Source organism: Etheostoma spectabile, chromosome 2 (genome assembly GCF_008692095.1).
Source record: "Etheostoma spectabile isolate EspeVRDwgs_2016 chromosome 2, UIUC_Espe_1.0, whole genome shotgun sequence".
In the NCBI taxonomy this organism is placed as follows: domain Eukaryota; kingdom Metazoa; phylum Chordata; class Actinopteri; order Perciformes; family Percidae; genus Etheostoma; species Etheostoma spectabile.
The window spans coordinates 10,084,247-10,103,013 of record NC_045734.1 but is presented as its reverse complement, the minus strand read 5'-3'; the positions used below and the strand labels follow the sequence as shown (position 1 = coordinate 10,103,013).

Below are 18,767 nucleotides of genomic sequence, written 5' to 3'. Positions count from 1 at the left end.
TTAATGGTCTATGGTTTTCCCCCATCTCGAAATGCTGTGCGGACCTGCCAGACCCTCCTCCACAGAGCTGCGGAGGAGGGTGTGGCAATGCGAGACTACCAAGGGTAGCTCAATGGCTATTGTGACAATAAATATCTTTGTAATCCTATTTGTTGCTGTTTATATTCCTCACAAAAAGAAATATGGTAGATATTTTTTTCAAAATGAGTGAAACAATATATCCATGCACCCATCGGCAACGACAGAAGAACCCACTCAGGGAACAAGAACTCCTGGTTGGGAATTAGTGATCTAAACTACTTTATTTGGTTAATAATATTGGTAAATAAACCCTCATTGCAGAGCAACACAGTTCTCTGAGATGAATGTATTTTGGAAAAGTACAATGCTATTATTACTCTAAGAAATGATTTATGAATTATGAATTATATATATATATATATATATATATATATATATATATATATATATATATATATATAAATACCCAATGTGTTATATATCAGAATATCCCTTAAAACACAACACGCACTGCTAAAAAAAAGAAAAGAAAAAATCACAGAGCGGTTAAAACATCAGGCCCAGGCAGCTACTGATTCAATGTCTCTACAGGAGCTGGTGGTAGGAAACCGCCCAATCAACAGGCAGCAAACAGGATCATTAGAGGGGTGAATGGTAGTTAAATGAGGGGGAGGTGGGGTTGGAGGAAGGTGGGGTGGGGCGGGGCAGGGGAGCTGGCGACTGATTATTCAAGCAGCAGCAGCTCTTCACCTTGATATCATCGAAGAAAAGTGCGGTTTCGCCCTCGATAATGGGCTGAAGGAGGGGACCTCGACGCTTGCTGGAGGGAGAGCCCTGTGGTGACGGTTAAAAAGGAGGCGTTAACCACGCTGAGATGCTCACGCTGGTGTTTCCAGCGAGGCCACGAGGAAACCCCAAACTGCCTTCATGTTTTCACCAAATTCTGTGTCTAAACGTATTTCAGAGCTGAGCTGAAGCTGAGCAGAAGTTTCCCTTATTTATTCCATCTTTCTCTTTTTTCTCCAAATGACAATAATTCTACATAGTCTTAACAAACAGCATCCTGAATATGGGCCAAGACTGGAGTTTACTTATCTGAAGCCTCACGAATCTTTCTGTGGAAACCATTTTAAGGTCCTAATATCACAACAGCAGCTAATGTTTTGTGACCAGAGTTTATACAGAACAGTGCAGTAAAATAAAACAGAAGAAAAAAAAACTGTTCCAGGATAATAAAAATGCTGCACCAGAACTCTATGGCAGTGGTCCCAATTTGCATGATAAGGATTAAATGCAGTGTATTGTATAACGGATATATACACTGCAGATCATATCTTACATAATAGAAATGGTCATTAAATAGTTGAGAACAAAAAATAAAAGGGAAAAAGGCGCATATACACTTCTATATTTTATGCAACTGTTATTTTATGCAACAAAGTAGCACTAACAACACTGGTTGTATTTTTTTCTTCTGTTTCTTATCTATAATGCAGAGCAAACAAGTCCTCACATCATAGTGAAGTTGACAGTTTCTAACCGTCTCCTACAATCCAGCTTTTCATGATGTCATTTGCTGTGAACTCAATCTGCCACCTATGAGCTGCTTTCCAACCGGGGGGGGAGATTCACTGAGCAGCTAAAGCTGGACTTAGAAAGGTGGATAACATGTCTGTGCCAACAGTTCTCACACAGCAGGAACTAGAGCCAACATGAGCTGGGATTAAGAGTCTGCAGACGCTTTCACAATGTGGTAGGGCTGGGCAATATATGGATTTTATATCAATATCGGGATATGAGACTAGATATCGTCTTTGATTTTGGATATTGTAATATGATATAAGTATTGTCTTTTCCTGGTTTTACGAGCTGCATTACAGTAAAGTGATGTCATTTTCTCAACCTAGCAGACTGTTCCAGCTGTTTTGTTATTTGTCTTCACCAACTTAATCACTATATCCACATTACTGATGATTATTTATCACAAACCTCATTGTGTAAATACTTTGTGAAAGCAATAATTGTCAACCCAACAATATCTTTGCACTTTCAATATCAAAGCATTTGGTCAAAAATAAATTAAAAAAATAAAAATATTGGGATATTTCATTCTCTCCATATTGCTACAATATGATGATCTTTGCCCCTCGCTCGTCAAAGAGCAGCAGGAAAAAGAGGCAGCTGTGGAGAAAAAAAAGAGAAAGAAAGAAGGTTAAGAATGCCAGACTTACAATGATGGGGATGGTGGAGGCTCTGCACAGAATCTGCTTCACCAGGCGATATCGGTCATACAGGGGCTTCATGATTTGCCTCTCACCTTTGGAGACCTGAAGTAGCACAAAGGACGGACACAAAGACAACTTGTTAGCACAGCATTGGCTTCTTTCTGTCTTCCACTGTCTCCTTGCATGCTATCTAGCTACAGCGCTAACATAACACAAAATGACAGCTAACCCAGACCGGCCTACAACAACTCCTTAGCGTGTTCTTCAGAGCGTGAAGATTGTTAACAACAACCCCCTGAGTAAACACAGTATGAGGAGGTGACGGTGAGGTCAGCTGCACATCCTGATGTACCACAATACTAGCAGGGATTATACAGCGCAATTATTGCAATTGGATTTGGCTCTGACATCAAACAAAGTGTGTGTCAGATACTTTACAGTTCAGTTTTTCAGCAGCGTAGTCCTTTAAATGTCGCTAAAGCTCCTTGTGGCAACACAATTCTGTTTTCTAATAGCATACATTAATACAAATGAAGAAAAAAGGAAAGAAAAAAAAACACATCCACCCTTTCATTTATAGCTAACAGACACACTGTGAACGCTAACCAGACGCACACGCTTTTGAGACATTAGCTCTTGAGGCTCTTGCCTGAGACATTATTCACCCTTGACTTGCAATCTGGGTCACAATGAAGTGGTAAACAAGGTTTTTTTGTCTGGGATAACATGGCTGGCAGGAGATCTGATATGCAATTTGGATTGGCCTTTTGTGGAGGTTGTATGCATCTGTGTGTCTGTATATATATAAAGGAGGACTTACCGGTCGACCGTGTATGCTCTCGTAGTAGAGAAGAGCTTTCTGCAGGGCGACTTTCTCTGCTCCGATCTGCTCCCGGGTCATATCCTGGGACAGGAAGTGAAACATCAAAACAGTTCAGAAAAGACCTGGCTTCACTCTGTGTCTGCCTGCTTTGAAATGTATGCTGTTTATCTGACACCAAACATCCACTTGCAGTTAATGTTTGCCTCTGTTTTATTTGTTCGTCCTTGCGGAACGCTGCCACGGTCTTACCTTGATGTCCTCGGGGCGGTTCACCTCCTCCCTCTTCTCCTGCAGCTTCTTCAAAATCGCCTCCAGGCTGCTTTCCACCGGAGGCTTCGGCACTTTCTCCTGCTGGGGTTTCTTCTCCAGCTGAGAGCCGAAGCTTTTGGGCAGTGTGTTGCTGCGCTGGCGGGTCAGAGGCGGCAGGTCCTCTTCAGACTTTATCAGCTTGTTTTCTGATGAGGAAGAAGAGGAGAAACAGGAAGAAAACTACATATGAGCTTTGTTGATTATGGTTTTAATCTCACTACAGACAGACAATCGATTAGCTGGGTTTAGGAGTGCTTTTCTCTGTCTTACCTTTCAGCTCTTTACGAAGCTTGGCCAGTTCATTAACCCATCTCAGCACCTCTGGGTTTCCAGCTTTATCACTGTGGGAGGGCTGGATGGAAAAGAATGTGATAGGACACATAAGAACAGAGCTCCTTTCACAATGAAGGAGCAGCACCTGTAATTATTGCTCATGTGAATCCTACCAGTATTAACTGTACATCTTTAGAAAGCTTTGGGATTATCAGCCTTTTTATGAGGCAATTGGCCTTTAAAAATCAGTGGGAGAACTCTATTTATAATCAATTTTAATGAGTCTCTTTCAGACAGTCATTAATCTTATTTATGTTTTTTTTAGACGTCTTTTAATTCAGATTTTATTGTTATGTCTTTACTTGTTACTACTGCACCTACCCTGTATTTACGCTCCTCTTCAAACCGCTCCTCAAACCTGTGGATCTTCTTCTTCAGTACATGGATTCTCTTTGTAAGCTGGGCGGACGTCAACTCCTCCCTCTCATCGTCGCAGGAGCCAAGAGACGAACTCCGCCTGCGACTGCAGAGATCCAGTCATGTTAATTCCACGGACCGCTCCTTCTTACTTGCCTCTTCATAAAACAAACGTGTCAAGTGTTTACCTGACAAATGAATGTGCGTTTGGTGGTGAGGGAGGTACTTCAGTGTCGTCCAGGTACTGCTGGCTCTGTCCGTAGGCGTAGAAGCGAGGGGACAACATCGGGTCGCTGTCCTCCTCCAGCAGCTGGCGGATCAGACGTCCCCCGGCGTGAGGGGACAGTCGGGCTTCTTCGCGGTCCATGCTCTCCCTCTGCAGTGGCGAGTACGCTGGGACTGGTTCTGAAAAACACAAAAACAAATACATAACTTAGCTGCTGTTTAAAAAAAAAAAAAAATGAATTGAATGGATAACGATTGTTGGCGGCAACCAGTGTCTCTCCCCCCTCCTCATATTGATTAAAATGCTGATTAAACTTTAAATTAAATTAATTACAATTTGCATTAAAAATACAGATTTTCTCAATTACTGAATAAATGAATGAATTTTTTGCTCTATAAAATGTCAAAAATAGTGGAAAATACCCATTTTAGGTTATTAGAGCCCCAAAATCCTGTCTTCCAATCCAGCTAAAATGTTTGTCATTTCTGCTGTAAAGATAACCATTTTCCTGCTAATTGAGAGATTGAATAATTGTTGCAGCTTTAATCTAGATTGCTCTTTGCTAATAAAAGGAGAACATTACAACAAATGGGTGTATTTTGCTAACTTGGAACTAAATAATAATCTATAATTAGTTTTTAAGATAACATATTCAATGCGACAAAATGATCTGAGAAAGTCCTACAACATGTTAATTTCCCCAGATTAGCACCCTCTTTCAAGACACTTGAAGGTAATATTTCTCCATGCTAACATCTTTTTGGATCCTCTCTGGCGATGTGAAAGTCACTGGACATGATGAAGCTGCTCTTTCTAAAACACACTGTGGGACAACAAAAACTTCCTCTGGGGGGCTCGACAGTAACATATGTTGTTTTGAAACTGGTGAGTCACGCCCACCCTCCCTCTCTCCCTTCATGCCCTGGTTACAGTCTCCACTCTGGTAATAATTATGTCTGGTCAAAATAGCCATGCAAAGACCCCTGACAATCCCAGGGCTATTAATAATGCCTGGCTCTCTGTGGGATAATGTCAGTGTACAAGCCCTGTTGAGAGGTACAGTGATGAGTGTGTGTTTTAGTTCCCACTTTGCATGGTAATAGACAAACCTGGGCAGTGTCTGTCCAAGCAAGTGTGCATGAGAGAAAGACTAGACAGAGAAATATCAGAGACTGTTGTATTATGATAAGAAGGGAGAACTCTATAGAAACTATGTGAAACCATGAAACTCAAAGAAAAGGTGAGACCTGTAACATCAGGTGTCAAGAGACAGAGAGAGAAGAGGTGGAAGGAGAGAAAACAAGCTCCGAGGGAAACCAACCGTCAGTGTAAACATTCAAAGTGTCAGAAAGCACACAAGAAAAATATGTACGCCCAGTCTAAAACCGCACATGCATATTTTTCTTAGCCGGGGTGAGTTGGGCCGCACGAGAAGCAACTCAGCTCAAATTCCAGCTCTGGTCTCACGGGTCCTCCTGTACTTTTAGGTACGTGCAGTTTTTCAAGCAGCAACTCTCTGGCATGTTAGTGCTTGCTCACAGCGGCAGGTGGAACTCTCAATCACAACGGATGACTTTATTTGAGCTCTATTATCTAGCTCAGAGTGCAGAGCGGTGTAGCCGGCCACTGAGGCTCCATGGCATTTGAAATTAATCCTTTAAATCAACCGCTCGCCGATGGTTCAGGATTAACTAGACTAATGAAACAAAAACATGCCAGTGTGCCATTTCACTAAAGGTTGCTGTGTGTGAGACGCTCGTTCACAATGTTCCAGATCATTCAAGCGTGTTGCCATGCAGTGAAAAAGGTCATTCAGACAGCCTTTTCTTTCTTTCTCTCTGATACGTTATTTGCAGGAAAGCAAGTCAGCACTGACAGAGATGTAACATAACACTTACCATCACAACTACTTGAATAAAAAAAGGTTTTGAAATCAAGGAAAGGAGTGTTAAAGAACGGAGAATCTAAAGGAACAAAAAAAGAAGAAAAAGGGGGGGGGGAGAAGGAAAGGACAAGGTGAAGGAATGAAATCAAAGTAACAGAAGTAAGAAAGTACTAGCATACATCCATCTTGTTGCAAGATAAATATGTGAAATCAACATAATAAGCATCTCACTAAAGCTTACTTAACGAGACATATGCGCTACAGGGTCTTGTTTCTTCCTGTTGAAATGCCTGTTATTTTCTTACCACCATGGCTGGCAGACAGACAAGGACAGGCCAGTGGCAAAAATCTGGTCATCACAACAAGCGCTCGCACACAGCGCCTAATGCCCTCATCCACTCGCAAGCCCATTTGTACAGTATTACACCTTTACAGTATGCACACATCACCTAAAACTACTTACTATCTTAACTAACTTATTAATTGCTTACTCAGCTTGGCTGGCTTTGCCAGATCATAAATCCCTCTTTGGCTCTGCTTCGTGAAGAATAAACATGCCAGCTACACTCACAAGTTCAACTTTAAACAATAGATTTACACAATTGCAGTTTGTGCAATGGCAAGCCCAGCTTGCACTCGTGTTTCGAAGGGCCTGATCTGTTTGCCATCTCATGCACCTAAAGGAGATACTTTATGTCTGAATGGCCTGTCGCAGCCAATCATGCAGGCTTCTTGTGGCGTCCTTGTTGCCACAAACCCAGTTATGTATTTAGGACAGAATGTACAGAAAGGAGATTTAACAAGAGGCAAAAAGACAAGAAAATAAACACAAAGGGCAAGTGATCTAATACAAAATGTCTATATAATTTCAGAGTAAAAACAACCGCCTGGAATGTGAATTTCCTACATCATCCCTCAGGCAAACTGCAATTTAAGTACAAATGCACACAGTCAGAGAAACTGGGTACAGATTGAAGGAACTAATCCAACTAACATGACACCGTTCTAGGGCCTGGAGTAAACATTTGTTGATTCAGGTACAATATTTGAGTACTCAACTTATCCCGTGCTGCAAATGCTGCAAGGCAATAACAACCTCTCACAGTTGTTTTTCACGTTTCACATTTGACCACTAGAGAGCTCCACAAAACATGCATTCGTCTGCTCATGCTCCTAACACGAGGCTGTTGAAGTTAAGAGATTTATTGCATGGAACAATTTTGCTCTGAGTGCCACATCAAAAAGAAAACAGTGGTGGGGAGATGGTGGGAGTGAAGACAAATGTTTGCAGCAGAAAGATGTCAAAACATGCCCCAACATGCCCCTTAACTGTCCCTGACTGTAGGAAATGAACCTGTTGGTTATTGTTCCAGTGTACAGTTCAGCAAAATGCTTGGCTTTTTACTGCTCAACTCAGACACCTCCACCCACCTCCACTGTGTCGCAACGTCCTAACAAAACAATCAGTCTCAGTTCAGTGCGTTTGTGCATGATTTCCTTTTTTGCATAAACAAACACCACTGCATGAACAAACACATTAATAACAAGCTTTAAAAGAGGTCTGACTGCAAAACAGAGGTGCAACAATGCAATGTTCGCAACTATTTCTGCGAGCTCTGCATTAGAAACTTGATAGGCCAGCATCAGTAAAATAATCCAACATTCTTCATTTGATGCATTTAAAATGTGATCTTGTGCAAAGGTGCCTTTGAATACAAAATCACCAACCTTTTTTCTCATTGACAGAGAAAACATTCACTGTGCTATTTGGCAGCACAGTGGCTAAATGGTTAGCACTTCTTCCTCACAGCAAGAAGGTTCTTAGTTCAATTGGGGCCTTTCTGAGTCGAGGTTGTATGTTCTCCCTGTATTTGCGTGGGTTTCCTCTGGGTGCTCTGGTTTCTTCCCACCATAAAAACATGCGTGCTAGGTAGGTCTACAGTTGGAAAAATAGCCGATTGGCTAAAAATGGCAAATTCATCTATTCAAATAAATAAATCTAATTTAAAATTCACTTTTATTTTATTTTTTTTAAATCAAGCACGTCTGAACATTTCAACCAGAATCGATAAACTCTGAATGCAAATTTCTATAGCCAACGGGTACACTGTTATCATCATTCAATCTCCTATTTAATGATTGATTTCTGACTGGGAATTACAGCAGCGGCAAAGTCTGGAATCAACTCAGTGCCAGTAATTGCCAAGTAACTGATACATCCTGGTAAAAACCCAATGTTTGCTCTTTAAATAAAACCACCAGACATTCTGAACTTAGCTACACCTAATATTTTCTCTTGAGAGGTGGATTCAAGATGCAAGGTTCCCATGTGGCCCAATTCAACAGCAACAAAACAACAAACTGTCTGCAGTGCTGCCTTATCTTGCTTGCCAGGTAAACAAGCATATCTCCAATGTGTGTTTCTCTGCCAGATCTACAGTAGATGGCTAGAGAATTTAAGAATATCAACAATTAAATTTACAATTAAATCCAACAAGAGAGGCAGAAGAAGCTGCATCAGCAGGAGTAGGAGGAGGAGGAGGAGGAGAGGCAGCAGAAGGTGTGCAGCTGCTACCCAGACACCCATGTGCAGAGCTGGGGCAAAGGCAACGAGTAGGTTGTTAGGGCACGCTTGTGTGAAAAGGTGTGTATTCCAGATAGTATTGGACCTATTTAGCAATAAAGTATTGCATGTAAGAGAACAATCTAAGCATGAAAACAACCATTGGATGGCCTAACGCTTTACCTCCCCAGTTGTTCTCCTCAGTAAGTGCTGTCAGGTCCAGCTGGGGCACGTCCTCACAGCTCTCGCAGTCTGAGTCCGAGCCTCGCACCTCTCCTCCGCCGACCCTGCCCGTGTCACAAGTGACGGGTGACTCCTGGATCTTCATCCTTAATGTCTGCACAACCATGAGAGAAAAGAAAAGAGTGCTCAACGATGACCAGCCTAGGAACACAGTCTTTAAGTTGAGCCACACTCCCACAGAATGGCCCAGCCCTAAGAGAAGGGGCTGCTCCCTGCTTCGGATTGGCTGCCTCTGCGGCCAAAACATCCGCCCATCTGTCTTTGGCTGTGAGAGAGAGAGAGAGCAAGAGTGGATTGGCTCCGCCTTGTCTTTCACCCACTGGAATCCCTCACCGCTCCCTTTTCCCCCCCCTCCCTTTCTCTCTCCCTTATTTTCTCTCTTAACAGTAGTCCTACTTGCTTTCTCTTTTGCCTGACATGCATATATTCCCCACCCTAGCACTCCTCTGGATTTGTTTGTTTCACAGCGGCAGGAGCAGAAGGGAGGGGGTGGATGGGTGGTAGAGAGAAAGAGGGGGAGGGAGGTGAGGACAAAAAAAGCAAACAGATTGTGAGCTAGCACACGTAGGCTGACTGGGTGAGTTTTTTTTCCTCTGCCTATCTGTGTCTCTCTGCAGACAAACATCCAGCTCAAACCAGACATATTACATGCAAGCCTTCTCCTCCACCACTTCATTACTTATTTTTTTTCTCCCACTGATTATCCATCATCCACCAGTCTCCTCTCTCTCCTATCTTAAACTTTCCCAAACTCCACTCCTCAAACGCAGCAGTTCAATCAAATTCTAGTGTAATGTTAATAATTTGGGGAAACAACATACTCAGCGAGTCATGTATTTAGAACGTGTCCATGGATCACTTAGCATTAAGCCCATGGAGTCCCATTTCCTCTCTCTGGGCGTGGGACCAAGCTATTTTTAGGAAAAACAGATCAAGACACACTGCTACTAGACCTCATAAATGCCACAGCTTACAGGAAGGAGTGCACTTGAATCTGGTTACAACATCCCCTGTTGTGTTTTTATGTCCATGATAGTAAGTTGTTGGCAGGTTCATGCAAGATAACGGTGCAACAATGTAATTAGTCTCAAGTGTGTGTGTGTGTGTGTGTGTGTGTGTGTGTGTGTGTTCTTGTGCTGAAGCACCTCTTCAGCTGTTACAGGAGAAATAACTTTGGAAATCATGGAGGATACAAAGTGGTATTAGTTACCAGAGAACATACAGTGATCGTAGTAGCTCTTACCGTCACTGTTTTTCACATCAAGAATCCCCCTCCCCAGCCCCTCTATAAATAAGTAGGCTACATACTGCACCAGCTTACTCAATCAAATGATGTGCAGTTGTATAAGCTTCTACAAAGCACTTATTTAAAAACAAAATAACTTGTCACTTTTTAAGCTGTGTCGCCAGTTACTCCCGTCATTTCCTTGTAATGTAGCATTTAAAAAGGCTATTTTTTAAACTGAGTCTAAAACGCCAGACTCATAAAACGCTACATTATCAATTCCATCCAACTTCACGGAGAACAAGGGCAGAACTGCATCATCCAACTGTTATTAATTAATTAACAGAATATTCTCTGGTCCATCTCAGTTAAAAACATAACACCGAATCTGTTAGCACGTTAACGTGTTGTTTATTATCCAGTTGGCCTGGCGGCCTGTGGCTCACATTTTCCTCAAATTAACATTCAGAGCTATGATGTTCAATTGTATCAGCATACAGGCCCAGTGTGAACACAAACAAATCACCAGCCAAACAAACAACTAAAAGTAAAATATTCCTTATGAAACTATGTTTCCAATAGCAATAAAGTACTTTCATGCTCAAGTAACGTTAGAAATGGTGATTTCATAGGTGTTTAAGGTATTTGTTTTGTGCCAATTAGCACTTTTTTTGTACTGATTCAATAACAATTCATTTCTTAAGTATGCAGATTCACAGATTTAAGACTCCTGGTTTATTAACATAATGGCAGTCTGTACTCAAGTAATTTATGTAAAGGTTGTCCGTAAGATGTGAGTTTGGTTGTTTCTAGTGTGGCAACTTTGTCAGTAAGATGTAACTGCTAGTAGTGGGCGGGTCGATCCAAATATTGATAACTGAGATTGATACCTTAGTTTCAGTTTCTGTCCAGCATGTACTGCTGCTGTTTCATCAAAAAGAAGCGACCTGTTTGTTCCTTTTTTCCATAGACAGTTTAAGAAATATAAAGTTAAAGCTTTTGTTCCAAAGACAGAGAAATCGGCCAACAGATCCCATTGCTCTGGACGGAGGGTAGTGAAGGATATTAGAAGCACTTTTCCGGTGATAGCTGAGCGTTACTGCGCAACCTCCAACTGAGCTGACCTCGACAACGTAGTTGTGACGTGAGCAACTTGTCTGAAAGTTGTAAGTCTTCTGGTAGCTGTGCCCAGAGAAATATAAATCTTTCCAAATCTTGCAGAAACAGACAGTGTAGGTACAGTATATGTTAGGAGATAACATAGGCACAGGCTAATTATTGCTAACTAACATGCTAGTTAACATTAGTAATTAAACAGCTAATGTAAGTCAAAACTGTCTGCGTGCTTCTGCTGACAATACGGTGATTTGACAACTATGCGACAACGCGTTGCTTGGTTATGACACAATCGTTAGCCTATTTTTACAAAAACGTGTGCTATGGAGCCATAACATGAAGTATAAGGTAATGGAGCCTTTTATACATTGTTGTGTTTCTTTACAAATAAACAATGGACAACTAAAGTTTTGTAACGCTTCAGATGTAAAGTTATTTGCTGTCAAAGTGGCGCCAAAATGAATGGCAGTCAATGAAATGCTAATGGTGGGTGAGTGCTTGGTAGCATTAAAATGGCGCCATGGGAGCTATGCTTTGTGGACGCTCGCTTACCCCCTTGGAGAACCATCATATGAGCGTGCCCAGTGCAGGGCAACATGGGCAGGTGCAGAACCAAGGGGGTAAGCCTCTCCTCTTTAAGCGTAGCTCCTATGGCGCCATTTTGAGGCTACCAAGCCATCACCCGCTGTTAACATTCCATTGCCAGTCATTTTGGCGCCAATTTGACAGTGAATAATTTTACATCTGAAGTGTTTAAAGACTCTATTGTTACCGTCTGTTTATTTGACCTCTTTTTCGGGCACAAAACTTTATCTTCATTGTGTTGTAACGATTTTTGGGAAATAAAAACCCTTACTTTTGAACTTCCCTTGTGACTCCTCTTTGTCAGGTTTTTGCCATGCTTTTCTTCTGTGTTTCATTGTTATTAGTATTTTCGGTTTTATTGTGTAGTTATCATCCGCTCTCATTTCAGGTCTCTTGTCTTCCGCCCTTGTCTCTTTTCCTGCCCGTATGATTACCTGCTCCGCCCCTAATTTGATTCACCTGTTAGTTTTGAGCTTCCCCATATCCCAGTGCTTAAATACTCACCATTTCCACTCACCATTGCCAGATTGTAGTTGTCCTTATCTCACTCTTTACAGCGTTTCCCTTTGAGTTTGTTTCCCCAGTATTGTTGGACTTTCGTCTGTTTCCCGACTACAATTATTGCCTGTTGTACCTTTGCCTACCTCCGTGTTACTGGACTCCTGCCTGTTTGACAATGATTATTGCCTGCTCCTGCTGTCCCTTCGCCTGCATTGTTCTTGGAGCAATAAAAGTATTTACCTGTGATTTCCTGTCTGAGTTGTGCATTTGGGTCCGCCACTGTACCGTGATTGTACAATCTGGCCAACATGGACTCATCCAACTCTGAGGCTGTAAAATCAGCTCTTTGCACGCAAGCTCAACGTCTGCGTCAGCAAGAACAACGACTCTCCATTCTTCGGAAGGAGCTGATGGCGATGACTAATTGTCAGGAGAACCAGGCCAATGGAGTGAGTGACCAAATTGCTCGACTCGTGTCTCAGCTTCAACTCCTTTCCACAAGGGAGACGTCTGTTGCTGGTTCTGGTGCGGGGATTGGATCCGCGGCTGCCACTGCTCCAACGACTGCTAGAGACGAACCGACTGTGTCGAGAGCCTTGTCATCACTGTTTCCTCATCTTGCTCGACCAGAAGGGTTTTCTGGAGATTCCGAAGATTGCAGGACATTCCTGACTCAGTGTGAGCTTCATTTTGCGCTCCAAGCAGCTGCTGACCCGTCTGACCGAGCCAAGGTGGCGTTCACCATATCTCATCTTACTGGAAGAGGGAGTTTGTTTCCCCGGTATTTTTGGACTTTCGCCTGTTTCCCGACTACGATCATTGCCTGCTTCAACTGCACCGTATACCGTAACACTCTTGCTTAACTGCTTGGTCCCTCACAGCGGGTGGAACTCCAACCCATGGCCCAGAAAGACTTTTTACATACTGTAGATGTTGCATGGCGAAGGAAACTTCTATATTTCAGCATATAATTTGTTTTGGGTTACATGAACTTACCAGCACGAACACTTAAAGGGTCCTTGTTTGAAATGTCACATTTTTAACATTTTTAAATTCACTAGTAGCCGAATCCAGAGTTATTAAACTAGGCATCATGATGAACGCGCATTATGAACGCAAGCAGACCCGCGGTACTGTGCCCTTCACTGGGCACGCTCATATGATGGTTCTCCCCAGGTCCTGTAACTGTAATAATTGACATAGCTAGCTAGCTAATGGTTGTAATTCACCATGTGTTCTATTAATACATCCATGGTATTATCATATGAAACCACCAGGAACAACGAAAACACAATGTTTAACATTAGTGAATATTTTAGACAATGCGGCAAGTTCATAAGTTTGGCATGTAGCTATACCAACCAACTATACAGCTTACGAACGAGCATGTTGCTACCAGTTGCTACGACAACACAAACAAATTGTTGCGAATGTGCATGCCCATCGTGACGTCATGGGCCAGTCAACGCGGAAGATCCGAGCTCCATGACTGCTTTATGCGCTTTTGAGCAGTCTCAATGGAATGTATGGGGCTTTCCGCCAAACGCTGTATCCAGTTCTCTTAAAACACCCATGGACCAAAGCCGGTCTGACTCGACTTTCATTGGATCTGACACATTATGCCGTAAACCGTTTAAATCTAAGCATGCAGGACTCAAATCTCCAATCGACTAACTTCGGGGAGTGACAACATGGTCGGGATGCGTGTTCTTCTTCTTCTGTTATATTGCCCTTTTGCATAACAACTTGTTGCATGACTGCCACCAACTATTGGGCGTAGCCTACAGCATCAGGTGTGTAAAAACATGGAGGCCACAATACCAAAGATTTGCTGCTGTTTTCTTATGCGAGCATACAAACAGCAACACAAAACTTCAAATCAAAAAGACTTTCCACACTACTATAAAAGCTGGCTGAGGAACTAGTGTGTGTTTGTGTAAGAATAACGGTGGGAAAATTACATTTTGCAAGAACGGTGGGAAAATTACATTTTGCAAGAACTATAAAATCTCCCTGTCGTCAATAGTGAAATATTACGTTTCACTGGAACTGCAGATGAGTTTCTGTTAAACGACAACACTGTCTGTACGTCTGTCTGCCTCTCTGCTTGTGCCCACTACTGTGTCCTGGCCTGGAAACAAGCACGCTATGGCAGGGATTTTGTTCCCTCTGCCATAGCATCACTAAATAAAACACACAGATAAATGTTGTGTAAATGTGTGTAAATGCTATGTGTGCAGGTATGTGTGGATGCATTGGATGTCTCTCATGTTGTCATGTATAATGTATTTAAGTATGTATTTATATGAGGTTTTGTAAAGACAGTGGCAACACATTTCCTTGAAAAGGACACTAAATAATCTCACAAAACACTGATGAGTAAGAGAGCAACGTGATATTGTGTAGGTTAGTATGCCATTGGTCAAACCAAACAACAGTGGTTGGAGCGTCTCCAAGTACTTTTACCTTTCTGTTTGCTACTGCTTTTCTTTTTACATCCGGGGGTATTTAATTTATATCTTGCCCTACAACTGTGCTGCATTGTTATACTCTTCTGCTTTTTTAATTTAGCTTATTTAATGTTTCTATGTTGATTTGTTCTTTTTATTTTAAATGAATAAAACGGTTATAATAATTAATAATTTATTTTTGGCATTTTTGTGTTTCTGAATGTCTTTTTGACATTTACCCTACAGGGTATGATTTGAATTTGCAGCTATGATACCTGTTTTATTAGCATATACCTTATTGCAGTGCAGATACCAAATCAATACTTTTCTATACTTTATTCAAAGGAGCATTAACATTTTTTCTTTATAAAAGAAGCTTAACCTTTCAAATGTTAAATATTGACTAAAAAAAAGGAGAACTTTGCCCAAATAGTATAGTTTAAAACTTGTTAATGATAATTTATATCAGGAACTGTTAAAAAAAAAAAAAAAAAAAAAGTCTGAGCAAACATTTGGTGCGTTCGACACTTGGCAGTTTTTCTTTTTACTTAGAGCTGCTGACACATGAAAGGAATTTTGAACTTGAACTTACCTGTGGAGGAGAAAGGCCATCTTTTCTTGAAATGTCATTCCTGAAAAGTAATAAAAGAAAAACCACTTTAGCTAAAAAAAGCTTTGACTGATCAAACCAGCTTATTGATGACCCAACCCAAGATAGTTTATCTTCAGTCATAGACATCATGAAACCCCACACATCTTTATCAGATATCACTTTATCATGATTATGCTATAAACATTGCAGTATCCCGAACAAATCATTAAAGATAACAGACAGAGCTGCAAGTGGCAGCCAGTATCTTATCAAGCTTATAAATAGGTGCTACAACATTGTTACAGGAAAAAAGTTGTGAGACAAGCAATTCACCCACTTTAATGACTTTTCTTTTAAATTCCTGAAACAGATCAAGTTAAAGTTTTGTAGAGCCTACCCTTTCTGAAATGTCTCCATGTGGTTCCCTCCGGGTCTTTCACCAACACATTCCTTGAACTGGAAAAAGACACATTAATTATCTACCTAGCTGATTTTATGAGTCGTTTTTACATCAGCAAGGGATTGTATTAATATCATATCCAATGAAAAACCATGATTGCTTTTATGAATCTTTTTGGATTATCATCTTTAAACCTTTCATTGGTGTATTATTAGAGGTTACTGAAGCTATTCATCAATATACTATAAGTCTTGACAGTATGCTGTAAATTAAAATAATCTACATTTGTAGAGCACCTCTTAAAAACAGAGGCCTACAAAGTACCTAACCTTCTTTTTATATTATTTAAATATTAGGAATTGAAGAACCATGTTGTCTTTAATGAACCTTTTTGGATGCTGAACCATAAAGATTTCTTGTGCATTCGTGTGCGATTGCTGCATTCACACCTGCCCAAACGAACTGCTCCAAGGGGTAAAACAAACTCTATAGAGATCCAACCGAACTAAATGAGGCCTTAACTTCCACACAGCACTGCATGGCCAAAGACATAAACGGCTTTCCGAATAGGTAGTTACAGAAACCTAGGAACGCCTCTGCCTGCTGCGCTGTGTGTGTGTGTGTTTGTGTGTGTGTGTGTGTGTGTGTGTGTGTGTGTGTGTGTGTGTGTGTGTGTGTGTGTGTGTGTGTGTGTGTGTGTGAGAGAGAGAGAGACGGCCGGCCAGCTTGTGGAGTTTAAGTCCGAAAAGACAGTTAATCACAGGTTCCTGTTCATCTTATGATGGACATGTGTTATCATATTTAACCAAACGATCTGTCAACGGCAAAATAAAAGCCTCTTATTTACGAGACCGGCGGGGTCTCTGAGGATGATTGGCAAAAAATTGTCAATTGGGCAACGATTTTCACAATGCTGCCTATATTCGAAATCTAAACAGTTCATTTCTTGCCTAAAACATTCTCAGAAGTGAATTAAGTGATGAATGAGATGGCAAAAATTGTTAAATTTGGTCCCGTTGTTGGTCTGTCTGTACCGGAAACGCGACTCTTGTTGACCTCTTGTTGACTCTTGTGGAAAAGGGAACAGTGAAAAGACCCTGCCCTGAAGTAGGAGCTGAAAGAGTTACAGGAACTGCGCAGTCAGAGGAACTTATAAATCCCTAAACTGGTCCAGTCGGATCACAAGAAAAAAAGGGGTTCTAGGAATGTTATGTTCTAGGACCTGCAAAAATCCCTCCGGTTGGAAGCGCCTGTTGGAGCTGAAAACTAGTGGGGGATGGTGTAATATGACCATTACATTTATTAACTTTGATATACTGTACCTGTATAAACAACACAACATGTAATTGGTTTATCAAAACAAAAAATCACATGGAATAGTTGATACTGTTTGTATTGCATCATGCTGTGTTGCTGTACAATAAACAGTAACACCAGTAACAGCCCCCAAGAGGCTTTCAAAGCTCCTAATTACCCTCAGTGGCTATTGACATAACAAGCTGACATTCACAGAGACAGCTGTTCAGACCAAGCGAGACACAGACCCTCACTAACATCAAACCTCTGCCGTCAGCCACTCCCTTGGCCAATCACGACTGTGCCAGTCATCGTATATATCTATATATATACCATAATGTGTCAAGGCATCAAGTGTCATCTTTACTGTCATATGAAGGTTTGACATGAGAAGCCAGTTCCTTGAGTGACAGAATGTAAACTGAATTAATCTATCAGTTACTCAGCTGAACTGTACATTAGCACACTTAATTTATGAGCCAAGTGTGAATAATAATCTGTCTTGCTTTCATGCAGCTACAGCGTAAAAAGAGTCTGTGGAGACTGGATCATGTTACTGAAGCTACATAGTGTTAACTATGTATGTAGCTTCAGTAACATGATCAACCATGACTTTGCCTGCCTTTATACACTCCTCATGTAGACAATGCCATAACACTGTTGGGTATGACCTATAACACATTGTTTTATCATGTGATCATACTGGTACTTTTAACCTGGATGCTGAGATACAGCAGGAGATAGCTACATGGATATACTAGGGCTACAAAAAAGGATCATTATTATTATTATTCTACTGATTATTGCTCATTTTTCTATTGCTCTATAAAATGTCAGAAAAGTGATGTCTTCAAGAGACTAGTTTTGACAGACAATAAATCCAAGACACTCCCATTTGAGAATATGGAACCTATGATTATTTAAATTAATTATTAATTATAATTATTAATGTTTTGATTGAAAACTGACTTTAACAATGGGTCACTTATCAAAGTTGTTGACATTTAATTATTTGCCCATAGACTAATTGATTAATCAAACTAATCATTTCAGCTCTAGCATGTATCAATAACAATATCTTTGTTTTGGTACCAAAACTAAAAACAAGGAATATTAAAGTGTTTTTCTACAAATACCCTTTTTTATGTAATTATGTATTAAGTCATCAAGTTAATGTTTTCTAAAAAGCCATACAATAACTTTGCCAAATTAAACATACAGTGTAAAATGGACAACATTTTGATTTGAAACTTAAACTTTCTGATCAAAGACAAGGTAAATAAGGTTACTAATCTAATGTCAGTTTTCGGTGCTTGACAGCTTCCAATATTCAATATTCTTTTTTATGGTGCCTTTCTTTAAATGGTTGTTGATTTCTTTAATGATTAATTTTGTTATACTGCACTGTAACTTTTATTATTGTGTTTCATCTGTTTCTATTTTTATATTATGTTTTTATGTAAAGCACTTTGAATTGCCCTGTAACTGAAATACAAATAAACATATACAAATAAAGCTGCCTTGCCTTGCCTATGGACAAGTTTCAGTTGGGACCAAAAACCAAGTTCAACGCATTTTAAATCCCAATATATATATATATATATATATATATATATA

The 18,767-nt window shown here is 40.7% G+C and overlaps 1 protein-coding gene across 10 annotated transcripts in view; it reads right to left on the bottom strand.

The window, feature by feature from the left end:
• Positions 1-18,767, bottom strand: part of fam13a (family with sequence similarity 13 member A) — a 65,095-nt gene that overhangs the window by 5,672 nt on the left and 40,656 nt on the right. For 6 of the 10 annotated variants that reach the window (XM_032538800.1, XM_032538790.1, XM_032538809.1 and 3 more), the window contains 11 exons: positions 15,852-15,910; positions 15,455-15,494; positions 8,926-9,079; positions 6,193-6,258; positions 4,257-4,473; positions 4,033-4,174; positions 3,649-3,730; positions 3,319-3,524; positions 3,067-3,150; positions 2,253-2,348; positions 772-855 (listed from right to left, as the gene is read on the bottom strand). In XM_032538800.1, coding sequence (XP_032394691.1) covers positions 772-855; positions 2,253-2,348; positions 3,067-3,150; positions 3,319-3,524; positions 3,649-3,730; positions 4,033-4,174; positions 4,257-4,473; positions 6,193-6,258; positions 8,926-9,079; positions 15,455-15,494; positions 15,852-15,910 — 1,230 coding nt within the window. Of the gene's footprint in view, positions 1-771; positions 856-1,035; positions 1,777-2,156; positions 2,349-3,066; positions 3,151-3,318; positions 3,525-3,648; positions 3,731-4,032; positions 4,175-4,256; positions 4,474-6,192; positions 6,259-8,925; positions 9,080-15,454; positions 15,495-15,851; positions 15,911-18,767 lie in introns of those variants that run through there. The other 4 variants (XM_032538862.1, XM_032538845.1, XM_032538837.1 and 1 more) reach the window with 4 other exon arrangements.